Source organism: Diceros bicornis, unplaced genomic scaffold (assembly GCF_020826845.1).
Source record: "Diceros bicornis minor isolate mBicDic1 unplaced genomic scaffold, mDicBic1.mat.cur scaffold_73_ctg1, whole genome shotgun sequence".
Taxonomy (NCBI): domain Eukaryota; kingdom Metazoa; phylum Chordata; class Mammalia; order Perissodactyla; family Rhinocerotidae; genus Diceros; species Diceros bicornis.
The window spans coordinates 1,132,205-1,147,562 of NW_026691615.1; the positions used below are offsets into that span (position 1 = coordinate 1,132,205).

The window sequence follows — 15,358 nt, forward strand, 5'->3', positions numbered from 1 at the left end:
GCATTGTAGAGTCTTATGGTTTCATTTTTGAATAGCTATGGAATTCAGCAAATACATTTTTAGTAGCATAGAGATGCTCATGCACCTTCCTTCCTTGGATCTATGAATACAGTGAGCTGGATGGCTCGACTTCCGGGCATTGAACTATCTTTGCACTCCTGGTCCAAGTTTCACTTGCTCCTGGTGTTGGTGTTGTGTTCATTTCATCTTCTGTCTGGTTCTGTTAGTAAATTCTTGATGCTGGATTTTTGCACTGTTACTCACAAGTGAAATCAATCTGTAGGTTTTTTTTCCCCCCATTCCTAAATGTAATGTATTAAAGCAGTTTCCATGACAACACAGGAGTCAGCATTTACATTTGGTTTCCTGCTTTAATGAAATGGAAAACAGCTAGTTTGAGGGAGATTATGCCAAAAGGATCTGCTAAAGGAAGACCCCAGTGGGCTGGTGGTGAGGTCTCCCGGAGCCCTCTGTGACAGGCAACAAAAGTCGAGAATATGCTGCTATATCCATGAACCACAGAACGGTATCTCTCTTTAGATGATGCATTCAGAGGACAATGTGTTTAAATGTCAGACCAAAGACAGTCTAAGAAAAACAAAGCAAAGCAAGAAGCCCCAAATGGTTTTTCAAAACTTTTTAAACTTTTTATATTGACATGATGTCAGATTCCCAGAAAAGTTGCATGAATAGTACAATGAATCCCCGTGTGCACACTCTTTATCACATTTACCAATTTTATCACACTTGATCACATCTGCTTCGTCCTCTCTTTCTCTGTCTCATTTTGTTTTGTTTTCTTTCTTTTTTTATTGCAGTAACATTGGTTTATAAGGTTATATAAATTTCGGGTGTATATCATTATATTTCGATTTCTGCCTAGATTACATCATGTTCACCACCCAAAGACTAATTACCATCCATCATCACACACATGTGCCTAATCATCCCTTTCACCCTCCTCCCTACCCCCTTCCTCTCTAGTAACCACCAATCCAGTCTCTGTCTCTACGTGTGTGTTTGTTGTTGTTTCATTTTTTTTTGGAACCACGTGAGAGTAAGTTGCAGACATAATGTCCCTTTCCCCTACATCCTTCATTCAGTGTGAATTTCCTCAAAGCAGAGGCAGTCTCTTACATCACCTCAGTACAACGATCAAAATTAATATTGATACAATACTATTATCAAATTGACAGACCTAATTGTCCCAGTAATGTCTTTCACTACGCAAGAAAATCCAGGAGCAAATTTGATCACTTAATTAAGGTGGTTTCTGCCAGCTTCCTCTTCTCTGAGGCTACTATTTTTGGTTTCTTTTATTATTGACAAGTATCTGGCAGAGAGATACTTGGAGACCATGGAGATGTCCTGTTACTTCTCAAACTTCCAACCATTAGTTTTAGCATTCGTTGATGGTTCTTGTCTGAATCAATGATTTTGGAGATTGGCAAATGGTGATTTTCTACTTCCATTCCAAGGATTTTAACAAAAGGCAGAGGTTGACTTTCAATTTTTAGGTGCTTGGTTTTTTTTCGGGGGTGGGAGCGCGGTGATTAGCAAAAGAAACAATGAGTGGTTTTGCGAAGTGGTGGTGTCTTAATTTTCTCCTACCAAGTCACAACTGAAATGATTCTTTTGACTTTCTACCCAACAGGGAAGTCCTGCGTCCTGAAGGATTTCCAGAGGACAGCATCTCCCCTCTCATGCCTTTTCAGCACAGGCTGCCTGCCTAGAATTGTGGTGGGCTTGGGGCTCCCGTGGGTCAGAAGGAAGCCCACAGCTCCGGACAGGTTTGCACAAGAAGGAAGGGGAAAGATATTTATTGAATGCACAATTCTCGACACCCCAGGACTGCAGCTGCCTTCTTTTTGTTCTCCCTGGGTCCATTCTTGCCCCATCGAAGACAGTGAGATACTATTGGAAATAAAATCTAATTATGTTAACCCTTTGATGTAAATTGTGCCTCTTCATTGCCTTTAGGGTAAAGGTGGAGGCGGTGGGAGGGATGCTTAATGGAATATCCAAGGTTGCACCCCTTCTAGTCCTGCCTTTGAGTTCAGCCTTCTCTCTTCTCTTTCCGTGCTCCAGCTCCAGTGACTGGTTCAGTTGCGAGAACACCTGCCTGTCCTCCTCTGTGCCTTTGCACATGCTGTTCCCTCTACGTGGAACACTGATGCTCCCGTTGACTGGCTCCTCCTCCTCCTCTTCAGATTTCAGCTCCAAATCACTTCCTCGGAGCATCCTTCCCTATCCCCTCTGCCCCACCTTATAACACGGATGATTGTTTAACTAACGCGACCCCCCACCCCCACAGTGAAGTCTACAAGGAAACGCACTGTGCTTATTTTGCTCACTGTGAATCCCTCTTACTTACTGTGTGTTGACTCTTCCATTCAACAAATATTTATTACGCAACGGATATGTCAGGCACTGGGTGTGAAATAGTGAACAAGACTGGCAAGATTTCTGCTTTCATGGGGAGGGGCGAAGAGACAAAAAAAAAAAATAAGTAAGAATTTCAGGTAGAGATGCTGGTGTAATATGAATCTCGGGGAAGGGAACAAAGAAACGAGCGGCTGGCTCTGGTCAGGGAAGGCTCGCAGGAGAGGAGAGGTGGAGCCCGGCACTGGACGGACAGGGGAAGGGGGGAACGCCAGGGTAAAGGCCTGGAGGCAGGAATAGGTTTGGCGTCTTGGAGAAACAGCGGGCCCAGCTCCTGAAAATGAATGCCCTCCGCCTAGAATTGTGTGGAGTGCTTTCCCAGGCTGTCTTCCCCGTGCGCTTCCCCAGATTTGACACGCAGGTATTGTTACATCCATTACACAGGTGAGGCCACCCCGGAGAGAGTGAGGTCCCTCCGTCCAAGGCCTCACACAGTAAGGCTTCCTGTACTCTTTCTGGCTTCCTGTACTTAGGGCCCCTCCCCCCCTTCAGTAAGGTGGGTTGACCATTGTCATGCCCTATTCATGAGTGACATCTGCTAGACATTCAGACACACATGAACTTTGGGTCTGCGGATTCAAAATCGGGTGTGTCCACCTGCGCGGGATCCAGGGTCTAGTTTGCATTTTTGGGAGGTTCTGCACATTCTCCCCGGTTTCATTTCTCCAACTGGAACCCCACGCCGCGCTGAGGGGCCCCGGCCACGGAGCACGCCGAGCGCACGGGGCGCGCGTGCACGTGGCTGTCCCCAGGGTCCCGGCGCTGGGCGGGGGCGCACTCGGGGCAGGACATCTGGGGCGCCCGCGCTCTAGGACGAGACTCACTGATAGGCCTGAGACGAGGGAGAGGCGAGTGCAACATTTAAGGGAGTACCGAAAAACCGAGTGACCAAGATAAATAATATTTTAATGTAATATTTTTAAAAAGCAAAATGAATACCCCACAGTCCACGAGGAACAAAATAGGAAAATGTTAAAGACGGGATCGGTCTGGCTGGCTCCGGCATCTGGGGCGCCCCCAAGCTCTGAGACCAGAGACGCGGGCTGTCTGGAGCACTCGGCCCGGGCGGGGATCTGGGGCGCCCCCTCGGCTGGGGCGCGCCAGGGGCCTCCAGCGCGGGGCCCAGAATAGGGAGGCCAGCGGACGGGGCGGGGCGGCGCCTCCCTCTGCGCGTCCTCCCTCCACCCCTCCTGGGCCTCTCCCGGGCGCCGAGTCCCTTCCGAGTCCCGATCCGCGCCGCCTTTTGCCGCGGCCCGCACGGGGCCCAGCTGACGGCCGCGTTGTTTACGGGCCGAGCAGCCTTCGCTCCCGCCGCCCGCCCGCCACCCGCCTGCCCAGGTGCCCGCCCGCCCGTCCGCGCGTCCGGCTGTCTGCGCGTCCGTTTGTCCGCGCGTCCGCAGATCGTGGCCAAGAGCGCTCGGGGCCGAGAGCCAGGAAGCCCGGGCGCAGCGCGAGGCTCCGGGCCCTGAGATCGCGGGACGGGACCCGGGCCTCAGTAGCCCGGGGTCGGGGCCGCCTCCGCCGAGCCGCGCCGCCGGATTTGTAGCGGCCGAGGCCGCGCGCCCCTCCGGGGGCTGATTCAAGGAGCCTCCCGGGCGGGGGCTGCGACCCGAGGGCCGCGGGCGTGGAAGAAAAGGACGCGCGGCCCCCAGCGCCCCTCGGGCGGCCACCTCGGAGCATGACCCTCGCGGGCCGGCGCCGCGCGCTCTGATCCGTCGGGACCCCGCGCTCCCGCAGCCATGGGCGCCGGGGGCGGGCGGGGGGCGGCGGCCGCGCCGTTGCTGGTGGCCGTGGCCGCGCTGCTGTTGGGCGCCGCGGGCCACCTGTACCCCGGAGAGGGTGAGTCTGGGGTCCGGGAGTGGGCGGGGAGTCGCGCGGTGGGGAGGCGATCCCTCGCCAAAATGGAGCCCCAGCTGTGGACCAAGAGCCGTCCCGGGTGGGGAGGTGGGTGGCCGGGGCGGTCACTCTGGTCCCGCGGGGGGCGGGAAGCCGCTGACCTTGGTCTTTGCCCGCCTGGGCTCACGGCTCCGCGCCCCGCGTGCCGGCCCCGGGCTGGAGCAACCTTGCGCCAGTGCCTGCTCTGCCGCGGGCGCCTCTCCGGAGCGCGCCTCGGACCCGTGCCTGGCTCTCTCCGTCCCCAAGTCGCTCCGGAGAGGGGATACACGTCCTCTCTGGGTCGCCTCCGAGAAGTGGGGTCCCTGGGTCCGGGCGGCCACGGACAGCCAAATGCGCGGGGCGCACACGGTTAGGAGCCGGAGTCGAGGGTGACAGACTGGGGGTCCCTTGGGGTCGCTGCTGCTAGGTGACGCTGCCCCGGGGAGGGGAACTGTAGAATCCCTCCATCCCCTTCCTGGGATCGAGGCCCGTGGCTACCCCGGACTTCAGGTCCATGTTTACACTTTGGGATTCTGTTTCCAGATGTCCGGAGGCAAACTCCGGCGCCTTGGGAACAGCACAGTTATAGTAGCAGAAGGAGTGGACGTTTTTATCATGATTATTATAGTGGGTGTCACCGAATGTCACGGGCTGCGCCATCCTATCTCTCTGGACCCTCAGAGTGGCCCCTAAAGGTTGACGCTGTTGTTCGCCCATTTCATAAAGGAGTAAACTGAGGCTCAGAGAGGACGCATAACTTACTGCCCCAAGTCAGTGCCAGAGGGAGGGCTGGAACCTCTCTGTGTGGTGCCCGCCCAAGGCTCTGGACTGCTGCCGGGGCTCCCTGCTAACCTCCCCCTCCAGCTCCGCCCGTCATGAAGCGGTCTTTTGCCGTCAGACTTGGGAGGTCTCTAACCTTGGATGAGCCTCTCATGCGCCCTAACCCCGAGGGCCTCCCTCCTGCGTGTCCCTGTGTGGCAGCAGACAGAGGCCAACCCCAACCCCAGCATGCTTCTGCGGCTTGACAGCAGGCCTTTCTGGTTGTGGGACAAGGACTGAAGAATCGTTTAAGAGAAGATGGCTGGAGATTCTCACCGTGGTGTCTGAGGCTGTGCTTTAAAAATATCTGTTGGGTTACTTCTTCAGATTTCTCCATAAAAGGAAATCAGTCATGATGAGGAAGGGGTTGGGGAGGAAAAAGAGGCTCCTTGAGTTCCCTGATGGTGAGTGAGGTGTGGGAGAAAGCATACACAGGCTCAGGAGTTGAAAACCAGGTTTGCTGAGCGCCTCTGCCAATTACGCAATGTCTTGATGCCCCCGTATGCCTGGTGTACAGTGAGCGCTCAATGAAGGAAGGATGGCAATTGGTTTAGGTTCTTGTTAAGAAAATCCAAGACAAGTTGTCAGACCTACGCCAGGCTTTGTGGTTGTGTGTGTGTATGCATGTGTGTACGTGTGGTTCCCTGTTCCTCTGTTCCTTGTGGCTTTGGTAATTAATTGTGGATTTACGCCTGGGCTTCCAGGAGTGAACAGATGGATTTACCACTTGGTTACACATTTACAGTTCCCACAAGGGCAGAGGCTTATGTGTATTTCATTCACTGCGACATTTCTAGAGCCTAGAACGGTGCCTGGCACACAGTAGGCATCTGGTAAATATTTCTTCTTGATTCAACTCTTTTCCTTCATGTCCTCACTAGTCCACCAAGCCACTGCTCCTTTATTCTCCAGATAATACCTAACTAACAAGAATAAAAGGAAACACTCAGTGGGAGCTGTGCCATATGCTTTGCATATATAATCTCAGTTAATTCTCACCATGACCCTATGAGGTAGAGTCTGCCCTCTCTTTTTGCAGGCGAGCAACTTGACCTGGTTACAGAGCTGGAATTAGAGCCCCAGCTTGTCTGGCTGCAGAGCACTGGCTTCTCAATAAAAGGTTGTTCATTGGGGTCCCAGCCTCCCCATCCCTACCCTGCGGTAATGGTTAACAAAATCCTATCAAATACATGAGATGTGAGGCCCCTCAGAGGTTTGGAGAGGGGCGAGAAAGTTTACAGATCATTAATCTCTTACATCAACTGACACGACATTTTGGCGGGGCTGGGCGGTGGAGGGAGATCAATGTGATTTTTCAGGAATGAAGGACTCTTTCTTGGAGATGTTGTATGGGATGTTCCACCCTGGTTCATTCTCCTGTGGCGTCTCTGTTGCTTTGCTGAAGAGGGCAATGGCTTTCCCCGCCATTTCTCCTTGGATTGGCTGGCTCTGGTCTGAGATTACTTGGGCGTGGGGTGGGGGGATTGCAAAGCCAGAGAGTGAAGGCAGTGTGGGATTAATTAAAATGAAAACCCACAGAGTTTTAGGGGGGTCCAGTGAGTTGAATAATTGAGGTATGAGATGCTCGCTTCCAGAGCCCCCTCGTTTCTCAGATCCCCCTCGTTTCTGGAGGATGGCATGAGATGTTTCTCTTGTGTGTTCTCTTGTGTGTCCTGGGACCCTTGGAGCAGAACTTCTGCCTGCTCAGTCACCTCCCTGGGGTTACTCCTAACCTCTGCTTCTCTCCTGGAGACTTGCCGTTCATCCCTGCCCCACTGACTTATGGAGGTCATGGGGTTGAGCCCCCTGGGGTCTCCACCTCACCCCACTCCATTGTTGACTTCCATTCTTTTTTTTTTTTTAAGAGTTTTATTTATTTATTTATTTTTTGTGAGGAAGATCAGCCCTGAGCTAACATCCGTGCTAATCCTCCTCTTTTTGCTGAGGAAGACGGGCTCTGAGCTAACATCTATTGCCAGTCCTCCTCCTTTTTTTTCCCCCCAAAGCCCCAGTAGATAGTTGTATGTCATAGTTGCACATCCTTCTAGTTGCTGTTGACTTCCATTCTTAATTTGGTTTAGAGCAGAACCTCTCAGGCTCGGTGCTCCTGGCATTTGGGGTTGGATACTTCTTGGTTGTGGGGGGCCATCCTGTGCATTGGAGGATGTTGAGTAGCATCCCTGGTCTCTACCCACTAAGATGCCAGTGGCCCCTCCCCTCTCCAAGTCATGACAACCAACAGTGTCTCCAGACATTGCTAGCGGTCCCCAGTTGAGAACCACTGCGTTCGGGGAGCTAACTTTTTCCCTGTCTAGAACTCCTACCCAGCTGGGTCTCTGCTCCCTCCTCTCTGTTCGGGGATGTCCATGCACCCAGAAGCCTTTCTCTTTTCAGCCTATAAACACTCAGTACTCTCCCAAACCCCATTACCCACCACTCCCCTCCAGCCTTCTCCTGCCAAGCCTCCCCCAGCAGGTCCTCACCACCCTCGATCTCTCACCTTTCACTCACTGCTCTGCCCATGGCAACTGGCTTGTGTCTCCATCACTTCACCAATGGCTCTAATGAAGGTAATCCCTCACCTCCCAGCTGCGTCTCTGCAGCCTCACCCTAGTTGACCTCTTTGAGTTTGCCACTGCCCACTTCCTCCCACTGGAAGGCACAGTCTCCTGGCAAGTTTTCACCATGCCTGGCTTCCTCCTGGTCCTCTCTCTTCCCTTCTTCTGTTCCCTTCCTGGGCTAAGATGTTAGCTCTGTCTTTCCCAGAGGACCAATCCCTACTCTGACCCTCTCTCAGCCCACTTTTTTATTTACACATAGTCAACCGCCTTCATCTAGAACAGGGGCCAGCAAACCACAGCTGGCGGGCCAAACCCTGCCCACCCATGCCTATTTTTGTAAATAAAGTTTTATTGGCACGCAGCCACACTCTTTCCTTTATGCATCATCCGTGGCCGCTTTTCTGCTCTAACATTGTAGTTAAATAGTTGCGATCGCTCGGCCCCCCAAATATTTATACTTTGGCCCTTTCCAGAGAAAGTTGGCCCACTCCTGATTTAGAGCAAACTCCTTGAGGATCATGATGACATGCCTGATAGCTTGCGTGGTCCCTGGTACAACATGCATGAATCAAGTTAAATGAAATGCCCAGGGATGTTGCGTTTTCCCCTTTACAGAGAAAGCCGTATTAAAGAAATTTCTACTATTTGCTGTGCTGAATATATGGGTTCCAGTGGTGAGAAAATAACAGTGATGTTCCCTCATAAACTGTGTGTGTGATCTTAGGATTTAGTTATTTAAATTGACATCTTGACGTTGAATGAGGATTCCTTGCCGTTGGTCCTGTCTAGAACCCAAAAGAGAGTGGTGTCTGCTAGGAAATTTTCTCTCAAGATCCCCTTGTGTTAATTTCTATTACGAATACATCACAGATGGCTCGGTTTATGTTTTGTGATCGGTCTTTATGTTTTGTTAAGTTAAAATAACAAGTAATGCATTTTCATTGCAAAAAAAATTACAAAAATATAGAGAGGGAAAAACAAAAGTTCTCCTGCAACAATTTATTCCGAAAACCATTTCATTTCTATCCTGAGAGGTGACTGTGCTATCAGTTTGTCTTTTAAAAAAAATTTTATTTTTTAAACCATACAGTGAAATCGAATTTTTTGGTGCACAGTTTTATGAATTTTAACCCATGCATAGAGTCGTGTGGCCATCCCCACAATTAGGACACAGAACAGTCCCATCACTGCCCAAGCTCTCTCTGGACGCCCCTTAATTATTAGACCATCCCCACCCCTAATCCCTGGCAACACCGATCTGTTCTCCATTCCTAGTTTTCCCTCTAGACTTTAAAAAATATCTTATAATTGGATTAATATTCTTAAAATTGAAGTGTTTAATTTAAGCACTCATACGATCCTCATTATTCACGGATTCCATATTTGCGAACTCGCCTAGTCGCTAAAATTTATTTGTGACTCCAAAAGCAACACTCCAAGCACTTTTGTGGTCTTTTCTGGACATGCGCAGAGCAGCAAAGAACTCGAATCGCCCACCAGCACGTTCCCAGCTGAGGTCAGACACGGCCGTGCTTTGCCGTCTTGTGAAGGCCCCTGTCTTGTGAATTCCACAATCCTCAAGGATGAAAACAAGTGTCCTTTTTTGCGATATATTGAGTGCCATGTTTTCTGCTGTTTAAAATGGCCTCTGCCCATTGCTGAAGTGCCCCTCTGGTGTTAGTACAAGAATAATGCCAAGAAGACTGTAAGGTAGGTGCCTTACGGAGAAAATAAGTGTGTTAGATAAGCTTCGCTCAGCCACGAGCTAGTGCTTAGTGCTGCTGATCGTGACTTCCAAGTTAATGAATCAACAATGTATGATGTAAGGTATCCTAAAACAGAAACACACATAAGACAGGCTTATGTATTGATCAAGTGATGAAAGTATTGTGGCCAGAGCGTTGCAGGAACCTAACCCTGTATTCCCGCTGGGGACAGTGGTGCAGTATTTGCTAATTCAGTGTTTGAGGAGACTTTATAGAACATAACTACTGCAAACAATGAGAATCAGCTGCCCGTAGTTTCCTATCACTGTGGTTTAAAAGTTGTGAATTTGGGTTTGTCAGCGCCCGCGTAGAATCCTTTGGAGTGCATTCGCCCTGTTTGTCCTATTTTCATCTGTGCTCAAGTCCTTGGGTACCTCTTGGAAAGTTCATGAGATGGCACCAAACCCCTGGCTCGTGTTTCAAGGAGGGGTCTCTCGTGTTTTGCTGACCCTAGGGGCCAGGGGTTGCCCTCTGGCCTTCGGGACTTTAGAAGCGTATTTTGCTCCCAGCAGAGCATGATTTGCTGTTCTGTATCCAGTCTGCCCAGTGCAGACTGGATATGAGTTCCTGTTGGAGGTCAAGGCAGACTTGGGGGGATTAAAATTTGATTTCCGATCTGGGGTTTTCTTCCAATCCATCAAGGTGATGGTGTCACATCACGGTTTACGTAGAAGCCTCTGCTGTGTGTTCAGGAATAGCAGCCTGCTACCAGGAGACTCTTGCTTCTCTCCTGTGCCTTTGTGGAAAGGTGGAAAACACAGGTACTTTCCAAAAACTGCATTTGTCGACAGTGCAGAAACAATGGTTGGACCCAAAAGGATAAAGAGAGTAGGGCTACAGTTGTTTTGTGACAGCTTTTCTATGATTTCTTGTCGCCAGTCTGTTTTCAAAGATGTATCCTGTTTCCCTGCAGAAGATCAGAAAAGGGATGAGTTCTGAGATGTTCCTTCCCCGATTACATCCAGTTGCATTGTATCAAAGTCACATGCTACTTTTCTCTTTTTACAAAGTGTCTTTCCGTCCTGCAAGACTCTGCTTGGTTTTTGTTGTTACTGTGTCTTCTGTGGCACTCTGCGTCTCTGTGTGTGTACATGAGGAGGTGGGGCTCCACAGATGGCACGGAAGCCCCTTGTGATCCTGTGATTTGATGTGCAATGTCCTGAGGATTACAAAACTGTGGACTCGACTGGGGGAATTAACCTAGAGGTTCCAGAGCTTTCAGACAGGCTCATAGAAGGTGTGGGTGTCAGGGTGGCTGTGGGTTTTTGGTCCTCTCTCTAGTTCCCCATCCTTAAATGTTGGGTTCTCCAGAACCTCCCCCTTTCCATCCATTTCTCCTCTCGGTTGCCCTGACTTCTCCGGCTGTATCACCTGTTGTCACACTTCCACCAGCATCCACCCCTCTTCCCAAGCTCCAGACCCACATCTTCCCAAAGCCCACCGGACCCACATCTGGGAGAATCTCAAAGTCCTCACAGACTCAACATGCCCCAAACTGAGCCAGTTCTCTGTGCCACCCCAAACTGGTCCTATCTCAGTCTCTCCACGTTCGCTAGCAACTGCCCCTCACTGCTCCCTCCTCTCCTCCACCTTCCTGGGGACCAAGTCCTGATGATGCTAATTCCCTACTGTCCCTACGGCCTTGCTCCTTTTCTTGTACCCATCTCCTCAATCAGCTCCCAGGCCATGCCATATATAGGGATGGTTCCAGCATGCCCCATTCAGTATCGTCTCCACTCTGCTGCCCAATGGGTTTTTCTACTTCCTACTTTGGTCCTTCTGCAGATGCCAGCTAACTTCCTTCCCCTGGCATCTGAGCCTGGCCGCAGCTGTGTGCCGTCGCACTTCTCCAAGCTCATGGCTGCAATTCCTTAGGGTTCCCTCTTCTTCATGCCTCTGCATTTTTGCATGTGCTTCCTGTGCCCCAAGCACACTTCTTCCCCACTTTTGCCCGTGGATGCCTGCTTTTTCCTCACGGAATGAGACCAGAGGCTTCCTTCCTTCCCTCTCTGGCTTCATCATCCGTGCCTTCTCCTCTTTCAATACAGACTGACTGTATCCTTCTGGGTCCCCTGTGTCTGTATCCATTGGAGATGTGTTCTAGTGGATCGTTGGCTACGTGGATAAATGAAATCACGCTCCAAGTGTGGGTCGGGGAAGGCATATCTGATGGCATATTTGTGAAAGCAGGAAGCGAAGTTTCACCCAGCGTGGGCAGGTCCTAGAGGGGATGGGATGTCTTGAAGTTAGGAGCAGAAAGTTTGGCTGGAAAAGAACTGCTGTGGACTGAATTGCGCCCCCACTCCACCCCATTCATATGTTGAAACGCTAGCCCCCAAGGTGACTGTATTTGGAGATGGAGCTTTTAGGAGATAATTAAGGTTAAATGAGGTCATCAGAGTAGGGCCCTAATCCAACAGGATTGGTGGCCTTGTAAGAAGAGAGAGAGATCTTTCTCCGTGCACGCACCAAGGAAATAGCATGTGAGGGCACAGGGAGAAGGCAGCCGTCTGCAAGCCAGGAAGAGAGCCCTCATGAGAAACCGACCATGTGGCACCTTGATCTTGGACTTCTAGCCTCCAGAACTGTGAGAAATAGATGTCTGTTGTTTACCACCCAGTCTATGATATTTTGTTGTGGCCGCCTGAGCTGATTAAGACAAGAACTGAGATCAGCTTTGAAACACAGCAGCTAGGGACCCTGGCAGATAAAACAGATGTGGGTCCAGCTTTCTTTGAAATTCCTGGGGGCCAGTCCACCATGCTTATGGGGTTCCTTCTAGGGACAATCCATGGCCCCGAAGAAGGCATCTGATGGTGTTGATCCTGGGGCAAAGTGCTTAGTGGAATGGGTGGGGCTGAAGCCTGGGGGCTGGCAGGGGTCCTGCGGGAGAGGTGGGCTGGGTTGGGTAGATGGTATGTCTGTCCTACTCGAGTCCCCTCCACATCCTTGGGGACTTGGTTTAAAATGCAGATTCTTGGGTCTGGATCCCAGAGATATTGATTCATTTGGTCTCAAGCTAGCCTCCCTCCCATGATTCTGATGCTGGTGGTCCACAGAACACACTTTGAGAATGCGTGTGTGATGGCTAAGGGCACGGGTACTGGTGTCCTAGGGACCTGTGTGTGATAGGCTGAATTATGTCCCCGCAAAATTCATGTATTGGAGTCCTAACCCCCAGCACCTCAGAATGTGACTGTCTTTGGAGATGGGCCTTTAAAAAATTAAGTTAAAATGAGGTCATTAGGGTGGGCCCTGATCCACTGTGACTGGTGTCCTTATAAGAAGAGGAGATTAGGACACAGACACGCACAGATGGAAGACCATGTGAGGACATGGGGAGAAGACGGCTGTCTGCAAGCCAAAGAGAGGCACCTCAGAAGGAACCAACCCTGTGACGCCTTGATCTTGGACTTCTAGCCTCCAGAATAGGGAGAAAATAAATGCCTATTGCGTAAGCCACACAGTCTGTGGTTCTGTGTTATGGCAGCCTGAGCAAACTAATACACTGGGTTCAAATCCCAGGTCTGTCTCATCCTTGCTCTGTGAACTTGAGGAGGACCCGGTCCTCTCTGAGCCTCTCTTTCCTTCCTCTTCTAGAAAGTCTGTCTTGGTGACATGCATACAGTGTTTTGCCTGTTGCCTGCGCCCCAGCCTTGTGCACTCCCACCCCTCAGGGTATTTACTGCCCCTCTGTGTCCAGCAATTTCCGGTGGAGTCCGTTTCACCCTCTACGGCTGTCTTTTCTTCCTGGTGTGGCTTTCTTGTGGTTACCCACTCGAATCCTGTTTTTTCGAGCTCATCTCCTCTGGCAGATCCGAGATCTGTAGAATTTGTGGGTCTCTTCCGGCTTTTTAATGTCCCTGCCTTGTGAACATCACGGGTCAGGCGTCTGCCTTTCTCACCCGAGGAGAGAGAACCCCACGGGGACACCTTCGGTTACATCTTTCCCAGGGCTTTCTTTGACTTTCTCATCTCCCACAGCTCCTTGCTGGCTCTTGGTTTGTTCAAAAGATCCGCTTGGTACACCCTCCAAGATTGATGACATTGTGCCAAGGTTCCAGAAAGATTATGGTCTGGATGGTGAAGGTCCCATCATGGACCTCTTCTACCTCTGGGCCACAGATTACACTATTTTCTTCCTCCGTTCTCCATCTTTGATGGTCAACTGTTCTCACCTGCATCCCTCTGTTCTCAAGTACCCAAGCATTCACCTCAGGGCCCCTGTCCCTACTTGACTGACCTCTATGGAGGCAGAAGGAACCTCCTTTCTGCTCGACTATCATCCCTTCATCTGGGCTGAAGACCCAGTCTCCTCAGGTCTCCTCTCTGTGGGCTATTACTTCTCTCACCAACATTTTTATCGAGAATTTTCAGGGAAATGCGTCAGCCTCCCACCTCCCATCCATCCATACACCTCCCTCAAGCCAAACCCCTCCACCAGCCACACTGGCTCCTTCCTTTCACGAGGCTCCTGGAAAGAATATCCTGCAGCCTCACTTCCTCACCTCTTGTTCATCTTTATTTCCATTTAATTTTTTTCTGACCTTTTGATTATGTGATCCGGTCCCAGATCCAAAATTCAAAGCTCTGAAGGGTGCTGGCAGTGAAATTCTTTTTCTCTTCTTGTCTTCTGCCTACTCATTTCCTCTCCCCAGAAACCACCAGTGTTGCACTTTTTTTTTTTTGGTGCATGTTTACCCTCCAAGAAAATAGCGTTTGCATATTTAAGCTAATATGTATATCTATTGCCTGCCCCCCATTTTTACATAAGTAATAGCATATCACACAGACTGATCATCTTACACTTTACTATTGACAACATATCCTGGAGATCTTTCCATATCACCCATTAGGAACTTTCTTGTTCTTTTTCATAGCTGCATAGTATTCCACTGCATCAGATGTCAGGAAACTATGGCCCATGGGCCAAGTCTTTGTACCTGCTTTTGTACAGCCCCAGAGCTCAGGATGGTGTTCACATTTTTAAATGGTTGGACAAAAATTCCAATTATTATATCATGACACATGAAAATTATATGGAATTCAAATTTCAGTGTCTCTAAATAAAGTTTTATTGGAGCACAACCACGCTGTGTTGTCATGGTTTTAGTGCTACAAAGATAGAGTTGCGACTGAGACTGTATTACCCACAAAATGGAAAATATTTGCTATCTGGCCCTTCCTAGGAGAAGTTTGCTGACCCCTGCATTATATCATTGGTTCTTGGACCTCAGCCTGCATCAAGATCTGCTGGAGGGTGTGGTAAAATGCAGATTCCTGGGCCCCATTCCCAGAGTTTCTGATCCAGGAGGATCAGAATGTCTAACAGGTTCTCAGGAGATGCTGATAATGCCGGTCCAGGGACCACCCCTTTGAGAACCACTGCATCACGTGGATGAACCGTAATTGATTTAACTGATCCCCTTTTGATGGACAGCTATGTTGCTTCTGGTCTTGGGCCATTATGGACAGTGCTGTATTGAATGACTCAGCATCAGAGTCGTATTGCATGTGTGAACCTACTTGTAGCAGATTTCCAGAACAGGAATCTCTGGGTGCTGTAGGGCTTCAACTTTGTCTATCTTGATAGTCCCCATGCCCAGCATGATGCCTGGCACATCGGGATGCTCAGCACACATTTGTTGAATGAATAAAGGAGTGATTTCCACATGGCTGACTTGCTGGCTCCAGATCCTGCGTTAGCATCCAGGTCTCCTGATGCTGGCACCTGCCGCAGCTCCTCCATTTCTCCTTTTTTGCAGAAGTCGATTTTAAGAGCCACTCTTACAGGCAGATGCAGAATCTTAAGGGTGTCTGATACCTCGGTGTGCCCAGCTTCTAATTTCTGAAGGTAATAAATCTGAGAATTGGTCCCACATAGCTCAGAGTGGA

At 50.1% G+C, this 15,358-nt stretch overlaps 1 protein-coding gene across 3 annotated transcripts in view; it reads left to right on the forward strand.

The window, feature by feature from the left end:
- Nucleotides 1-3,797: 3,797 nt before the first annotated feature.
- INSR (insulin receptor) overlaps nt 3,798-15,358 on the forward strand; it is a 126,537-nt gene continuing 114,976 nt past the window's right edge. For all 3 annotated transcript variants that reach the window (XR_009219400.1, XM_058537958.1, XM_058537959.1), the window contains exon 1: nt 3,798-4,281. Coding sequence is in view for 2 of the 3 variants with exons in the window: in XM_058537958.1 (XP_058393941.1) it covers nt 4,182-4,281 (100 nt within the window). In the remaining variant the exon portion in view is untranslated. The remainder of the gene's footprint in view (nt 4,282-15,358) is intronic.